Genomic DNA, 18,218 nt, shown 5'->3' on the forward strand with positions numbered 1-18,218 from the left:
TACTTCTGCTGAGTTTAATGCACGCATGCTGAATAAAAGTGTTACTTTCTTTGTCCCAAACTTTTGAACGGTAGTCTAACTGTGGTGAAAGGTGTCCAATCTTGTGATTTAGTGCGTGATGATTGCTCAGAGTCTCTGTGACTGTCTCTCAGGCGCTGGAGGTTCCTGACGGGCGGCGGGCTCCGTTTCCTCCTCAGCAGCGCAACACTCAGACGTCATCAGTGCCTGGACGCTCCAGCAGCTGCTCCAGCCTGTCGCCCTGCCCCTCGCCCGCGTGCCCACCCCGCTCACACGACAGCAGCCCGTACTCCACCGACGAGATGCTGGACGACAGAGACAAAGGTCAGACCTACACTCTGGTGCTCAAAGAGCAGTTTCAAGCTCATATCGCATGTTGAGAGTTTGCGGCGTCTGATTTGACTCCAGAGAGTTGTTTGTGATTTTGTCCAGCAGACAGCGGCAGCAGCTCTCCTCTGCCTAAATTCGCCTCGTCCCCAAAACCCAACAACAGCTACATGTTCAAACGGGAACCTCCAGAGGGCTGTGAGAAGATCAAAGTGTTTGAGGAAATGACGTGAGTGGCATTGATTTCTGTAGTGAGCCTAAAATAGCACACTACTCTTCTGCTACTGTTAGCATGCAGTACGTGTAATGAGCAGAGCATGCATCGAATACTATTAAACTTCGAGAGTGATGCATAAACCAGAATATCTGTCATCGTGAATCATCAAAAGAACATGGAATTGGATTTAAAATGGGGAAAAAATTATGCATATTTCACGCTGATGTAAACATCGGTGAAGCATGTTTATTGTTGCACATTTATGGCAGATAAAATAAATGCTGCTTAAATTAAAAAATGAAAGGTGCCCAATATCCTGAAAAGTCTGTGTTGCAGAAACGAGCTTGCTGACAGATTCTGGGAGATAAATTCTTGAAAGAGATACAAGAGAATGTGGTCCTTCAAAAATCAGGCACAACTTATCTGCCCATAAAGCCTATACAAAATCAGTCTTCATGTATTTCACAACACTTCAGCACATGATTCTTATTAAGTGAGGGTTATCTTTTAGGATTTGTTACCCTAGTGAAGTCTCTGAGAACCTGACACGTTGCACTTCTGGAGACTCCTGGGAGGTTGCAGTTCTGTCAGATGATGGCGCTGGAGAATAAACGCTTCCTGATGGTTCACACCTAAGTCTTCATTCTTTTGCCGTTAACGTGTGTTTCCTCCGCCTGTTTTTTTCTGACTGTGTTGACCCAATGAGCACCTCGCTGTCCAATGCTCATGTCTTAACTTTGCAAATTCTAGTATTACATCCTTCTGTTGGGCATTTAATCATTTTTAAGAGATAAATCTCTTTTTTTTGCCTCGTTTTATCTGTAAAAGAAAACCCGCCGAATTCTACCACGACTTTCTGCAAAATTGAGCAAAATCAGATGATGGTGTTTAAAATGTAACACAATATCAACTTCTTATATTATCTTTTAATTACATTAAATCTCCGTTATATTAATCCTCTACTGCTTGTCTGCCACTTTTGGCTGAAAAACATTAATGCTTTGATTTATGTATTATTTATTTTTTCCGAATGATGTGAAACTTGGTGACTTTTGTGGTGCTTGGCAAGTGTGACCCAAAAGTCAAAGACTTTAATGAGATATTTCAGTCAGCAGATTTCACAGCAGCAGTGTTCAATAAATCACAAATATCCAAATTTGGCCAGCATAAAGCCACCTATATTATGAGAACTCAACCGTGGCTTAAAAGGGCATAAGATAGTACCGATGACTCTTAACTGCTGAGCTGTGCTACACACTGAGTGCCTTTAGAGCTCCATTTAGAGCATTGTCCTAAATCACTTTCCTGTCTCTCTCAGGTCCAGACAGTCAGCCGCCGTCCCTCTTTTCTCCTGCCCTGACAAAAACAAGGTCAACTTCATCCCCACCGGCTCTGCGTTCTGCCCCGTCAAGCTCCAGCACTCGGGCTCCCAGCAGGAGGACGAGGAGAAAGAGGAGAGCCAGGCCGGTCCCAGCGGCTCCCAGCACCACCACATGCCCACTCAGGTCTCCACCAGCACCAGCACAGACGACCCTCCCCAATCTCCCTCCCAGCCGCAGAACTTTGAAGTCAGCTAAACGCGGCAGAGCTGGTGTCGGTGTAGAGGACCGTTCGTTCCCCGCCCCAAACTTCCTCTTCTCTCTCTGATGGACCCCACCTTTGTGCTGAATCTTTACTATCTGCATGGCATAGCAACTGCGGCCCGAACGAGAATCACAAATGCACAGGCAGCCGAAGGGTTGGAGTACAGCGGCTGGACGGGAACGGCGTCTTAAGGATGCGTTTTTGGGAAAAGGACCTTAGAATATGCAAATCCAAAATTCAAATGGCTTCACTGTTATCTCGATAAATGAGTGAGAGTCTCATACGGAAATCTTATTTATTAATTTGATAAAAATCTGATAAGGTCAGTCACATTCCAGACATGCCCGTTTGGATTTTTTGTGTGTGTGTGTGTGTGTGTGTGTGTGTGTGTGTGTGTGTGTGTGTGCGTGTTGGATGTGGTACTTTTCCATCGGGTTTGATTCCGAGTTGTTCCCCAGCAAACGCAGCTTTGCTTTCATCGTGTGGTTAAAATTTAAGCAGAGTGGCTTTTGTGAGCACTATAATCAGCGCAAAGCCACCGACTTACGAGGAGAAAGACGACTGACGCTTTCAGGAAGGTCTTACTAGTGTCAGGGCATGCATTTGAAACCGATCGTACGTTTCACATTAAATTATGTGTCGTGTTCTCTTTCAACATCCACAGTATGAATAAGCTCTCTCTTACTATCAATATATCTATATATGAAAAGTCTCTATATAAAGAAAAAGCTTGTTTGAAGTTAAAACCTGTGTATTGCTGTGTTATGTGCATTATGGGAGCTGAGCTGTACTCCACAGGTTGACGACTGTCCAGGTTTCCTACTTTCTGACGATGTTGCAGAACGAGTAAAAGTACTGAGGGTTTTGTGCGGCCCACCTCGCTTCAGGTGCATCACACGCGCTTTAAACTCAGGTGAAACTCCGTCTCATCGTTCTGTGCGCTCCATCACATTCAATCTCGGGAGGTTTGAGTGCATCGGACACGCTGCGACTCGAAAACATCCTCACAGTCACTATATGACTCAAATTAGCATTTAATATGACAGAGGGTGTGACATGCATTTCTGTCTGTTGCAGTACTGTTTAACTGGCATGTTGGAACTGATTTATTCTTTTTTTTTTGACATTCCATAATAAGCATTTTATATTGCTTATAGCATTTTATTATTTTGTAAGTTTCAAGAATAAAATAATAACATTATGAGATTCAAATACACCAAGAAAAGACACATAATTTATTTGCTAAATCCCATTCTGAAGTATGATTCCTGTTATTTACATCTACTTTTAAACTTCATTTATATATATATATATATATAAATTTTTTTTTTTTTTTTTTTTTTTTTTTTTTTGGAACATTGCAACTTTATTTTTTTTTAGCACATTGCTGGCCATCATGGGAGATGTGTTTGTAGATCAGGTGAAATGTCAGGATGACCTGCTGTCTGTTCACACACACAAAGGCAATAAAGCATTTTATTGTTGTGACTGTCCAAATCAGATATGTGTGTGAATGGAGGACATCATTTGATTTGAAGAGGAAAAATATTGACTGAGGATGAAAGAACAAAACTGTTTTGGAAGCATATCACTCTTTGCCTATAGCCACGTCTCATGTCAAGAAAATGATTTTTAAAGCCTTGTAGCTTGAATTGTAAGGTTATAGGCTCACTGTCCGTGTCTGGTGACAATACAAGTGACCGTATCAAAAGCCACACTTTCTTCAACTTTTAGCCACAAGCGGCTAATTGTTCCTTTATTTCATTAATAGAAATACTGTGTCTTATTTAAATAAAATAATCATTAGAAATAAAATCCGGTCTCCTCTCCATCTTTCCTAAGATAGTCTGTTACAGCTTAGAGTTTATGCTTCCTAAAAACTATTTATTTGTAGTCCAAGAGATCTTTTTATTTTTTTTTAAGCAAATTTGTTTTATGGAGACTTTTTGAAATACCAAAAGATGCCTAAAAGGTTGTAATGCACCAAAGTAATGAATGTTTTCAATAATTTCGATAGAATGTAAAAGTCATTGTCTTCATAGGGACATTTAATCAACTGAATTGTATCATTAGCCTATAAACCTATAAAGACAGATCTACTGTGAGCTCCAAAGTTTTAAATCGATGCCATGTGCTTTTGTTGAAGCCACCAGTTTGCATTATTTGAAGATTTTTTATTTTATTTTTATATATATATAATGTTTAACAGCAGAGTTCATTGTGAAAAACTACATTACCCATGATTCTGCTAAAAAAAAAAAAGCATCAATCAGAGAGCAGCTTGGCACAAATCGACCAAAGAGCTTGAAGGAAACTAATAAAAGAACAATTTTTGCTTCCTCAAAGAATCTTTCAGTGAACATTTCTTAAAATAACCGTTTCTCAGTTTAAAGAACATTTTAACAATCTACTACAAACCCATTTCCACTATAAACAACCTTCTGTACAATGGAAATGTTTCATGGATATAAAGGTTCTTCATTAACCATCAATGCCAATAAAAACCTTCATTTTTAAAGTGTGTGCCAAGTTGCTTGAAGTCATACAACAAACAGATCAACACTCAACTCATTACTGACTGAAAATCTTAACTTCAGATTATAAATGTTCTTCCAAATATTTTTTATGTTCTTCAGAAGAAAGCAAGTCTGAAAACATGAGAATGAGTAAATGATGAACTATTGTTCATTTTTAGAAGGGAAAGGGGTGTTCTAGGCTACTCTCTAGGACTTGACAGGAGTCACATGTCAGGACTGATGAAGAGGGTTGAGGAAGTTCAGCTGTCAGGATTCAGTCCTGAGGGCTTTTCAAAGGCACACGGCTCACCTTCTCTGCAAGACAAATTATTCACAGCTTCTGGGTCTGTTTGACTTTAGAGGACAGCATGACGGAGGCTCTTGTGAAGGGCACAGACTGTGATGAGAACAAACTGATCAAATGTATTGCGGGGGACTGAAGGATAGTTTTGCATTATAGGGTTTTGTAAAAGCTTTGAGATCTAGTACAAAAGCAGACTTAAACGGTCATAGACCAACATGAGTACTGAACGAGAATCAACAGAAACTGATTTTACACTATAGATGAAACATCTGACTAAAATATGTATTCTTTTATTCCGCAAGGACACATTAAACTGATCAAGAGTGACAGTGAAGACTTTTAGAATGTTAGAACATCTCTATTTTAAACAAATGCTGGTCTTTTTACTTTCTATTCTTCAACATTGATGATAAGAATAAATGTTTCTCGAACTGTAAATCAGCATATCAAACTGAATTCCTGGAGGGCCGGAGCCCTGCGGAGTTTAGATTCAACCCTAATTAAACACACCTGATCCAATTAATCGAGTACTTCAGGCTTATTTGAAAGATACACTGTGTGTTGGAGCAGGGTGGGCTCCAGCCCTCTAGGAATTGAGTTTGACATGTTCAAACCATTATGCATTTCTTCTGTGGGGAAAAATATCTGAATAGCTGACTGATACTAACACTATTTGCATTTCTGTATGCTAAAATAGAGAGAAAGTAATATTCTAGGCTAATAGAGTGTATATAAGGCTTTAGATCTTAAATAGTGTAGAACCGTATGCTGTCTTCATTCTTGAAGTGGTGTTTTGTGAAATGTGAATGTCTGAATCGCCTTGGATTTGTGTGTATTTATTTTTGAGACTTTCCTTGCAGCGAACTAACACGTGAATACGTGATTTTTTTTTTGTGCACGTGAATTGGTTTTCATGCCAGTGAATTTGGATACGCATGTGTGCATCGTGTCTTTTACGTGGATTGTTATCGAGTCTAATCTGCTCCCATAAAGAAATGAACAAATATCATTAGATATTCTTCCAACAGTTACAGGATTCTAAAACGGAATAGTTAAAAGGTAAACTGACTCGTTTGGTGTCTTTGTGTACAGCAGAGGGCGCTGTTTTACGAAAACCAGATTAACGAAAGCAATGCTTTGGGTGTGATGAGCTCGGTGCTGAATCAGTTCAGGGAGATTGTTAACAAAGATGCCGTGTTAGTGTATATGGAACTGGTCCTGTCATCTTATAATTGCTGTATTGATTGTGTGTAGGAGGTATATGAGTCGTCTGGCTCAGAGGTCTTACTGTTGTACTGCAGTTTAAGATTAACTGCTGCTGAATGAGGGTGAATTTTAGCTGACCTTACATTTATGCTGCAGATGCTACAGTCAGGTCTATTCAGCACCATTCACCACTAACAAACTACATCGTCATGAGTCTTATGCTGTATTTCTGTCTATAGTGTTTGCTTATAACATGAGGGTGCAAAACACTGTTAAATTTCAAAATGCAGTCACTGCAAACATTTGACCTAATTTTGAGTCATGTTACAAGATATTCAAACAGATTTGATTGGGAGGTTTTATTTGATGTCTGTCTGATGCATTGCAGTGTTTATTTTATCTGGAGTGCTTTCAACATGCAAAAACAAAAACATTATAATGTAAAAACATGACCTTAATGAGACATTAGGCTGTCACAGCTCTGGTTATGCAAACAAAACTGTTGTTTTAATGTGTGCTGTACAAGGAATCTGTTAGAGCAAATATAGGCTAACTCTAACAAGGCCACAAGTTGTGTTTTATTTATTTTTTATTATTTATCTAGAATTACAGACTTTGATACTGCTCAGCTCTGGAAAGTTCTCAAAAACAAAATGAAAAGGAACCCATGAAATGGAAAGGCAAATAAATAAAACAAAATGCTTTTGTTTACATAACAGATTTCTCTAAAAGAAAGTAAACTTAAAAAAAAACTGTTTACAGGATTCTGATTTCTCAAAACAAAACAAAATAACAAACAAAAGTGAATACAGGCAAAACTAAACAAAAATTCTCTGAAAACAAACCAAAACCTTTTTTGTTTTGTTTATAGCAGCATTTTGATTTCTCCAGAAAAACAAACAAACAAAATCAATTTAATTTCAACAGCATTCTTATCAAAAACAAAGCTTAAACTTTCGCAGCACTCTGATTTCTCATTATATAATTACCTCAAAATAAAACACTACATTTAGTTCACAATATTCTTATTTCCAGTAACCCGATTTTTCATAATCTGAATTCTCAAAAACTTAAATTTTGTTCGCAATATTCTGATGTCCCAAAATCTGATTTCCCAAAAACAAAGCAAAACAAAAACTTATTCACAGTATTCCATTTCCTCATAATCTGATTTCTCAAAATAAAATGAACAAAAACAACATAACAAAATGGTTATGAACACAACAAAAAACAACAAAACCGAACAGTTATGAATGTTACTACAGGTACGACGCAAAACCAAACAGCCCCACAATTATAACATGAATTTCATCATGATACAACCAGATGCCCACCTTTAAAGAGGGTCTGCAACAAGAAAATGATCACTGTTTCCTATCTAATCCTATTTCCATAAACAGACCTGCGACTGGTATTCCTGTTAAGACCTCATCAGGGATCATTGATACAGCATACTATGCAAAAGTCAGAATGGAAAATATTCATTCCTAATGTTCTATTGTTCTGCTTGTATTAAACATGCAGTAAATCTGGATGTCCCCATGACTGGCATTGCTTAATGACACTACTGGACATGCTTATTATAACAATAGTAAACTTGAGGAGTTGATCAAATGTTCCTTGAACTACTACTTCTAATATCCATTATAAAAATGTGTGATATATATATATATATATATATATATATATATATATATATATATATATATATATATATATATATATAAATGCTTCAAAATGCTTATTTTTCTCAACGTTGACCGCTATTGCTGGTAAAACAATCAGACCGGTAATCTAATACCTAAACTATTTCTTATGTTCAGGATCATAAATCTGGGTTTCCCCTTCTGCTTTAGACTTTGCAACATCTATTCCTGGAAAAACTAAGCTTTCCTTGGAAGAACGGGACTGGGAATTCTTATGCTTATCAATCTTTCTGGTATTTAGATTTATTTATTTTTTCCTGGCAGTAAAAAAAATAAATAATACAGAATGAAAACCTTTTTTTTCACCAAGGAATGGTGAAAGTCAGAGTGCTGGTCTATGAGTGAGTGTGAGGTCAATGTATGTGACCCTGGCTAGCAGGATCAATGTTAGGAACTTTCCCCACTCACACAGGGATAACAGCAGCATCAACAAGGATTACTCGTTTCCAGGAACAAAAGCAAGCATGGCTGAACCTCTACAGAGTGCCTGTTGTTTTAATTCACTCTGGCAGTTTCAAGCCTGGGCCATCATTAATCCAATATTACTCACTTCCCAGGTGACTATCACTGCCTTGTCAGCCCATTTAGATCTTCGTAATCCATAAACGTCTTAATCCAATTGTGTAGCAGCATCATGACATATCCCAAACTGCTATCTGCACAGAGAAAACGCATAAAGAGGATCCAGATCTGGGCTCAGTGTAAATATAAGATGGTTTAGATCCTACCTTTCTGATCACTATCACTTTGTCTGTTTAAATGGGGAATCATCTCAATTAAATCCAGTAAAGTATGGAGTGCCACAAGGATCTGTCCTAGGCCCTCTGCTATTTTCAATATACAGTACATGTCCCTTGGTTATATTATTAGAAAACATGGGATTAGTTTCACTGTTTTGCTGATGATACTCAACTATTTTAACAAGACCAGATGAAACTTCTAAATTGTTTAAGGTAACCATGTGTTAAAAATGTAAAAGACTGGATGACCAATAATTTTCTCCTATTAAATTCGGATAAGACCGAGATATTACTTTTTTGACCAAAAAACAACAAAATCTCGTAGATTACAATTTACATCTAGACTGATGTACCGTTACTTCCTCTACAGTCAAATATTTGGGTGGTCTATAAGACGGCAACATGTCTTTTTGAAAATCACATTAGCAATGTTACAAAAACAACTGAAAATGTTACCTGTTTCTGATACAGAAAAGCTATTTCATGCATTCATGGACTATTGGACTATTGTAATGCACTTCTAGGTGGTTGTCCTGCATCTTCAATAAACAAGCTACAGGCAGTACAAAATGCAGCGGCTAGAGTCCTTACCAGGTCAAGAAAATATGATCATATTACCCCAATTTTACAGTCTCTGCACTGGCTACCTATTAAGTTCTAAATGGTTTAGCTCCTGTGTACCTTACTAGTCTTCTACCACACTACAATCAATCACACTCCCTAAGGTCACAAAACTAGGATAGCAAAGTCCACTAAAGGAGGTAGAGCTTTTTCGCATTTGGCTCCCAAACTCTAGAATAGCCTTCCTGATAACGTTTGGGGTTCAGAAACACACTCTCTTTTTAAATCTAGATTAAAGACCCATATCTTAAGCCAGTCATACAAATAATGTATCTCATAATCTTGTGCATTTGATCAGATGTAACTGGAGTACATTTTTATTCTTTTGCTAAGGTTGTTCACATAATTTTTTGCACGCAAATGTTTCTCTATTACATCATTTGTTTCTGCCACAGGACTATGAATTACACAAGCTTCAGTCTTGATCCAGCCCTTACAAAGACCTGAGATGACCGAACACCTGAGAAGAGATGATGCCAACCTCCCAGAGGACCTCAGATGATGCTAATCCTCAGACAACATAACTACCAAATATTGCGTTACATGACATTTAACTAACTGCTTGATTTTTACCGTATATTTCTGCCATATGGGCATCAACTTGATGGTCACCACTGATAAGCTGCTCCTAAATATATTGTAGAAACATTAATTATCTGTAAAGCTGCTTTGAAAATGATATGCACTGTGAAAAGCACTATACAAATAAACTTGAATTGAATTTCCCATGATCCATAAATTGGTATTCCCATAAATCACATTTCAGTAAATTAAAGAAAAATTACTGTATATTTTTACAGTAACTTTAGTAACGGGCTGAATGGTTGACAACATTCTGATGTTTACAGCTGTCACACACCTGGACTCATTTTGTGTGTTTTTGCCCCTGTGACCCAGTTTCTGTCTTCCGTGTGTGGTTTGATTAGTTCCCAGGTGTGTCTAGTCTTTTCCGCATGTGTTCCATGTCCCTGTTAATTTAGTCATGCCATCCACCTGTGTTTCCCCATTATCCCTTGTATAAATGCCTTGTCCTTTCAGTTCTGTTTTGTCGGGTCTACTCGTTACTAGTCACTCGTCTACTTGTTACGTGTCAACTTGTCCGCTTGTTACCTGTTACTTGCCACTTGCCTCTTGCCACCTGTTACTTACTACTTACCTTGTCTATGTTTGATTTAATAAATCCTTGTTTCGTTTATCCCTCGGCTCTGTGTTCCTTCCAGCAGCGTAAGCCGTGACAGAAGACCCGACCTAAAAAGTTAAAAACTGCGTGTTTTCCCTCCGTTTTGTTTTCCGTTTTTTCACAGTCTTTTTCTTTCCGTAGTGTGTCATGGATCCCCTCTATCGCCCCGAATACCTCCTCCTCCTGCTGGAGCAGGAGGGACTGTCTCTCGAGGACCATACCAGACGGTTTCTCTTGATAGCTAATGCCACCAGCTACCCGGACCACGCGCTCCGCACCTTTTATCACGTCAGCCTGAACTCCAGGTGCAGAGCGTTGTCGCCCGAAGATGTTCCTCGGGAGGATTTCGCCGCATTTATAGAGTGGAATCTGGTGAGAAATGGGTCACCTCTCACGGTCGGCCCAATGGAGGATCTCGCCAGGTCCACTCTGGACCCAGAGCCCAGCCTACAATCTCCCCACGGTTCGAGGCATAAGCCCGAGCCCACCGATGACGGAGAGCCCGAGAGCAACCCGTCAGACCAGGTGCTAGAGCCGGCGACACTGCCCACCACGAGGGAGCAAAATGTGGAGCGCCAAATGGGTCAAAATGAGGGGGTTTCCAATTCACCTATGCCAGATCCTCTGTTAAGCCCAGGAAGGGCTCCTGAGCTTCCGTTAAGCCCAGGACGGGCTCCTGATCCTCCTGTAAGCCCAGGACGGGCTCCTGATCCTCTGTTAAGCCCAGGAAGGGCTCCTGATCTTCCGTTAAGCCCAGGACGGGCTCCTGATCCTCCTGTAAGCCCAGGACGGGCTCCTGATCTTCCGTTAAGCCCAGGACGGGCTCCTGATCTTCCGTTAAGCCCAGGACGGGCTCCTGATCTTCCGTTAAGCCCAGGACGGGCTCCTGATCCTCCTTTAAGCCCAGGACGGGCTCCTGATCCTCCTTTAAGCCCAGGACGGGCTCCTGATCCTCCGTTAAGCCCAGGACGGGCTCCTGATTCCCCGTTAAGCCCAGGACGGGCTCCTGTTCCCCCGTTAACCCCAGTACGGGCTCCTGTTCCCCCGTTAAGCCCAGGACGGGCTCCTGTTCCCCCGTTAAGCCCAGGACGGGCTCCTGTTCCCCCGTTAAGCCCAGGACGGGCTCCTGATCCCCCGTTAAGCCCAGGACGGGCTCCTGATCCTCCTTTTAAGCCCAGGACGGGCTCCTGATCCTCTGTTAAGCCCAGGACGGGCTCCTGATCTTCCGTTAAGCCCAGGACGGGCTCCTGATCCTCCGTTAAGCCCAGGACGGGCTCCTGATTCCCCGTTAAGCCCAGGACGGGCTCCCGATTCCCCGTTAAGCCCAGGACGGGCTCCCGATTCCCCGTTAAGCCCAGGACGGGCTCCTGTTCCCCCGTTAAGCCCAGGACGGGCTCCTGTTCCCCCGTTAAGCCCAGGACGGGCTCCTGTTCCCCCGTTAAGCCCAGGACGGGCTCCTGTTCCCCCGTTAAGCCCAGGACGGGCTCCTGTTCCCCCGTTAAGCCCAGGACGGGCTCCTGTTCCCCCGTTAAGCCCAGGACGGGCTCCTGTTCCCCCGTTAAGCCCAGGACGGGCTCCTGATCCTCTGTTAAGCCCAGGACGGGCTCCTGATCCTCCTTTAAGCCCAGGATGGGCTCCTGATCTTCCGTTAAGCCCAGGACGGGCTCCTGAACCCCCGTTAAGCCCAGGACGGGCTCCTGAACCCCCGTTAAGCCCAGGACGGGCTCCTGATCTTCCGTTAAGCCCAGGACGGGCTCCTGATCTTCCGTTAAGCCCAGGACGGGCTCCTGATCCTCCTTTAAGCCCAGGACGGGCTCCTGATCCCCCGTTAAGCCCAGGACGGGCTCCTGAACCCCCGTTAAGCCCAGGACGGGCTCCTGAACCCCCGTTAAGCCCAGGACGGGCTCCTGATCTTCCGTTAAGCCCAGGACTGGCTCCTGATCCTCCTTTAAGCCCAGGACGGGCTCCTGATCCCCCGTTAAGCCCAGGACGGGCTCCTGAACCCCCGTTAAGCCCAGGACGGGCTCCTGAACCCCCGTTAAGCCCAGGACGGGCTCCTGATCCTCCGTTAAGCCCAGGACGGGCTCCTGATCCTCCGTTAAGCCCAGGACGGGCTCCTGATCCTTCGTTAAGCCCAGGACGGGCTCCAGCCCCAGAGCTTACTCCAATGCCTGCTCCTCCAAAATTCCCACCCTCCCACCCACTCTTGCCTCCTCCTCCGCTGTCGTCTGGCTGCCCCTCTGCTCGCCCTCAGCCTACCATCATTGTGGTGTGAGCTCAGCGGGACCGCCATCCTCCAGCGACGCCTTGGTCGGCGTCTCCCTCACCTCCGCCTCCAGCCTCTGAGGCCTGGACTCCGCCTCGGCCCATTGACCCGTCGGCTCCACCATGGCTCCTAGCTCCTTCCTCTCCGCCGTGGCCCGGCAGTCCACATGCTCTGCCTGGCTCCCTCGTCCCTCCGGCTCCGCCTTGGTCTGGCGTTGTCCATCCTATGCCTCGGGACTCCACTCCTCCGGCTTCGCCTCATCCCTCCGTCCCTCCGGCTCCGTCAGGCTCCTTCATCCCCTCGGCTACACCTCAGTCCTCGGTCACTTCCGGATCCACATCGCCGCGTCAGTCACCAGAGCCATCAGTTCCGCCTAGGACCTCCGGCTCCTCCCCGTCACCCTGGCTCTTCGGCTCTCCGCCTCGGGCTCCTCCTCCACTTGCTCCGTTGCCGTGGGTCGAGTCCCTGGAGTCGGTGACCATTCCTCCTCCATGGCTCCTTCCTCCGTCGGCCCCACCTTGGGCCGTGATGGCTGTGGCCTGGGTCCTGCCGGGTGCCTCCTGCTTCAGATCCTTCCTGTCTCCTCCCTCCGTCATCTCCTCCCTGGCTCCTTCCTCTGTGGTCCCTGTCTGCTGGCCCCCTCCTGGGAGGCTGTCCTCCACCGGAACCTCCTCCCAAGTTCCCACCCACGCCTCCCTTTGTTGTTTCTACGGTGCGAGGACGCACCTACCGGGAGGGGGGAGTACTGTCACACACCTGGACTCATTTTGTGTGTTTTTGCCCCTGTGACCCAGTTTCTGTCTTCCGTGTGTGGTTTGATTAGTTCCCAGGTGTGTCTAGTCTTTTCCGCATGTGTTCCATGTCCCTGTTAATTTAGTCATGCCATCCACCTGTGTTTCCCCATTATCCCTTGTATAAATGCCTTGTCCTTTCAGTTCTGTTTTGTCGGGTCTACTCGTTACTAGTCACTCGTCTACTTGTTACTTGTCCGCTTGTTACCTGTTACTTGCCACTTGCCTCTTGCCACCTGTTACTTACTACTTACCTTGTCTATGTTTGATTTAATAAATCCTTGTTTCGTTTATCCCTCGGCTCTGTGTTCCTTCCAGCAGCGTAAGCCGTGACAACAGCATTCTGAATGATCCCAAACAAAACAAAAAGCAAAACAAAAACTTTTACTAAAACTTTTGATTAATCAAAACGAAGTAAAAAAAAAAGGCAAACTTAAGCAAAGCAAGTCAAAAACAATTCTTTCAAAGCTTTCTGATTTCAGTAGTAATAACCAGTTATTTTAGTACTTTAGCTAAACAAAAAATTGTTTTCTTATATTTATTTTAAAGTAGCCAATAATTAATTTTTGTTTTACTTAACTGTATTAATTTTGGCTTGAAGGAAGTCAAAACTACAAATAAAAGTGATACATATTTATTCATGTTGTACTATCATGTAGATAGAAAGACTTTAATGTGAATTAGCCATTCTACATTATTTTTATGTAGAAAAAGCACATGATTACAGCTGGATTAAAGCGAAATATTACTTTTTAATTAGTGCATTTTAAATGAGAATAAAAAATAAATTTGCTGCAATATCAACTCAAAAGGTTACATGACCTCAAAGACACCTTAAGTGAGAACCTTTAGGCAATCTTCAAAACTGCACATCTTCCCATTTTCAGGGAAAAGCAGCCTGAAGAAGACAATAAACCGGAGTACTGTAGTTATGTGTGTCTGGTCAGGATGCATCGGCTGATGTTGTTTACTAAGCCTCCTAATAAGCGCGTGTGATTATGTCGTGTAAATCGCGCCAAGGGACGAAATGTTTAGTGTTTTATCCGGTCGTCTCCATGGTTACACACCTGCCCAATAGTGCCCAGCGGATTAGGTGTATAACCATGGAGACGCGCGCGCCATGAGAAGGCTGGATCTGGAGCGCGCCTCTCTCTCGCTCACGCGCTCGTCAGTTGTTCGCCGCGCGCTTCTGTGGATGCAACACTGTCCAGACACATCAAACAAACCCAAACAATGACATGATCTGCAACAACACGACAGAGACACTCCATTATCTGACTCACTGAACCGATCGCGCGCCTCCGTCTGCTCGCCGTTTGCCGGTAAGTGTTTGGATGGGTTCGCATTATGCGTTAAATTATTATTATTATTAAGTCAAAGCTGCGTTTAAAAGGCAACGAGTGCATCGTTGTCAGCTATTATACACGAATCGATTATGTTTTATTTAAATGCATTTGTTAATGCAAACTGAATTTGAGAAGCAGTGACATTCTGTGCATTGCATGGATGTTGCAAAACCTCTCTTGCTGCATTTATTTTCACTGCTGCCTATGTGCTCCGTTTCCATCAAGCCTCAGCTGTATGCCTTTTTATTTGTAGTTATTCCCTTGATCATTTAAAAGAGATCTGTTTTAGTTTAATGATTAATTTTAGGTGTATTTTCCTCCACGGCGAAATATAGATGTCCAATTTCACTTAATAACAAGACGCAATTTGCAAATGGTTTATCGAAGACCTTGCATTAAACTTAAAATTTTCATCTTGCCATTAAAGACATTATTTAGAAAATAAATAAATAAATAAACAGACAATTTAGTGTGCACACATATTCTGTAGATGTTTATGGACGTTAATGTTGCTTACTGATAATTGAACACATTTCAAAGTAGACAGTTTGGTGTTTGTATGTAGGCTAGATGTTTACAGACATTTTAACGTCCTTGTGAGTTGTATACAAGGATGTACTGGAATTGTGGCATGTGTAAAAGAAATATTTACAGCACTGAATCTATATACATAGTAGCTTCCTTTTATGAAAGATCAACAGAATCCAAGCACTGACTCTTTAACATGAAATCTGTTTCTCGGTGGCTGATAATGCACAGCTTATGAGCTGATGAATGTGATTGATTTATGGTGGATCTGTTGATTGTTCGGTTTGCAAAGTGAATCAATCCAAGCTGTTGTTTAAGTTTTCTGTATCTATATGTCTATCACTGGTGTAGTGATCCCTGTGAGTCGATACGTTAAATCCATAAAGTGTCTGAAGGCCGTGAGGGTGGGAAAAGGGCGGTTACACCTTTCACTGATTTAAGTACATCATCCGTTTGAGAGAGCTACGGGAGGGCAGTAAAAAGATCCGATTTATAGGTCTGTTCACAGCTGCCAGACTATTTGGTGCCTATGCACTGATGTACGGTCAAAGGCCATGTTGGGTTTAATAGGATCAAGAAATGCGAGGAATTTCCCAGTAAATGGGCTCATAAATTAATGCTCTTAATATGTCCAGATACTGAGAAGTGTCACTCAAATACTATGGTAAAGCCGGGAACAAGCCCAGGAGGATGGAGAATGTAAGTGTTGTTGTGGTTCTTTTAGTGAAGTCAGAGGTCTGATGTTAGTTTTTGTTGTTCTGATCCATTTTTCAAGAACCTGCACATATTTGTTATTTTTCGTTGTGTGCAGGAGGTGAAGCGTTTAAGAAACCCTTGACTTTTTCACAACCTCTAGGTTGAAGTAGAGTGTAAAATAAACCATTTGTTTTTGTTCTGTACTCCTGGGCCTGGATTTTGTGCTGGTTATACCAGGCTATACTTATTTGTGCACTGGGCTAGGACACAGGCTGGCTCCTGATGGCAGTAAATCTGTGATTTATTGTTTTTGTTGAGCTCGGTTCAGAGATGCTGATTAGATTCTGTGGTACTTTTTGAGGCTGTGCTTCTGTGGCGTTTAGCGGCCATCCTGTGAAGTGTCTTTCTATTCCTGTCAGTGAGCTGCGATGTTCAAATTATGCTCATCTTTGTGAATGCACTTGTGCAGGTTTTGGCAAATGCTACTGTGACATTTTACTTTACATCTACAGTTTGGAAATTGACTATTAGTTACTTGTATGTTTATAGGTAATTAAATAAAAAGTTACACTTTAGATTAGGGAACACATATTCATTATCGACTAAGAGTTTTCCCCTCAATAAACTACTAGTTTGCTGCATATTGATGGTTAGTAAGGCAGTTGTTGTAGTAGTTATCTTTAGGAATATGGCTAAGTTAAGGGATCTAAAATATGGTCATGCAGAATTAATATGGAATTAATATGTGCTTTGTAAGTACTAATAAACAGCTAATAAAATGCATGCTTCCCTGATCTAATGTAAACTCAGATAAAATTATAGAGATAGTTGGAAGACATCTTTCATAAGTGACATGAAGGTCAGAACCATTATACAATCTTTTTTTCAAAAGTTTGGAATCTGTAAAATTAACATTTTTAATGTTTTTGACATAATTATGCTGATAATTTGACATGATAATGCTCATAATTATGCTGATAATCAATGTTAGAAACTGTTGTGATAATGTTTTTTTTTGTTTTTTTTTGTGGAGACTGAGGTACAAACCTTATGTAACAGTAATGTATTTACTGTCACTTTGAAACAATTTAATGCATCTTTGCTAATAAAAGTGTTATTTTTTTTAATGAGCTGTCCAATGCTGCCACTAGGGGTGCTCTAGCAAGCATTGGTGTGAATTATTTTCTTCTTCTACAGTCAGTTTTCTCTTTTAGGTCAACAAATGGCATTAGCAGAGAATGTCTAATATGGCGAGAAGTTTCACTCTCTCTAGACTTCCGGCTTCTGAACTGGTTGCAGTTCCACTCTGATTCCATATGAGGGCGCTCACAGGACGAGTGCAGAATGAATGGAGGTCAATGGCGGTATACCCCTCAAAATCCACTTTTCTCAGGATATAATTTTTGTCTAGTAATTTGAATGTTGTATTCGAAAGGCTGACACAGGTAGGCTCTGACAATTAACACAGTCCACATGGGTTACCTTTTTTCGTCCTTGGGAAATGAGAAATAGGACAACCCTTGCCCTATTAGAAAAAATGTATCATTGCACACCTGCGAGGTATTTTTTTCCTTTTTCAATTTTTCTTGATATTTAGCACTATTGAGCGTGACATTTGTTTGTGTTTTTTTAAGGTGGCAATACTATACCATATGTATCCGGTATTTCTTAACACAAGAATAACACAACAAGTACTCAAATCCAATTTATTTTCCGTGTAAATTTCACAGTACATACATACAATAGGCAGATAAAAGTGCCAGCAACCAAAAAAAAAGTTGCTGCGTTGAAAAGAAAAACTTGGGCGAAAAAGTCCGCCTTAACATTCTGATCCCGCTGATTCTGATTCGGATGCCATCAAGCGGTATCTCTGGTCGTAATCAGTCCTTCACTGACCAATCAGCGTTCATTAGCAGAATGCTAGCGTGTTATGGGCAACAAAAACTCAACATGTAAGAAATCGAAAGGACATAAGTACTCGTTCGTTCAACTTTCGACCTATAACCCATGTTGAACTTGCAAAACCTACAATCAGATCTGAGATTTCTCAACGGCAATCGAGTGAAAGGGACAAATTAAGCCGTATAGCCCCATAGACTCCCATTCATTTTGCACTCATGGCGATCGCCCCCAGTGGAACTCTGGTGGAACTGCAACCAAAATTCGGTACAA

At 41.9% G+C, this 18,218-nt stretch overlaps 2 protein-coding genes across 3 annotated transcripts in view; both read left to right on the forward strand.

The window, feature by feature from the left end:
* Nucleotides 1-2,892, forward strand: part of LOC132145601 (glucocorticoid-induced transcript 1 protein-like) — a 36,484-nt gene extending 33,592 nt beyond the window's left edge. The window contains exons 6-8 of the mRNA XM_059556737.1: nucleotides 153-342; nucleotides 454-574; nucleotides 1,881-2,892. Coding sequence (XP_059412720.1) covers nucleotides 153-342; nucleotides 454-574; nucleotides 1,881-2,139 — 570 coding nt within the window. The 3' untranslated portion in view covers nucleotides 2,140-2,892. The remainder of the gene's footprint in view (nucleotides 1-152; nucleotides 343-453; nucleotides 575-1,880) is intronic.
* Nucleotides 2,893-14,617: 11,725 nt separating this feature from the next.
* Nucleotides 14,618-18,218, forward strand: part of rims3 (regulating synaptic membrane exocytosis 3) — a 75,448-nt gene continuing 71,847 nt past the window's right edge. For both annotated transcript variants that reach the window (XR_009434490.1, XM_059556738.1), the window contains exon 1: nucleotides 14,618-14,798. The gene's annotated coding sequence lies outside the window, so the exon portion shown is untranslated. The remainder of the gene's footprint in view (nucleotides 14,799-18,218) is intronic.

Source organism: Carassius carassius, chromosome 8, assembly GCF_963082965.1.
Source record: "Carassius carassius chromosome 8, fCarCar2.1, whole genome shotgun sequence".
Taxonomy (NCBI): Eukaryota; Metazoa; Chordata; class Actinopteri; order Cypriniformes; family Cyprinidae; genus Carassius; species Carassius carassius.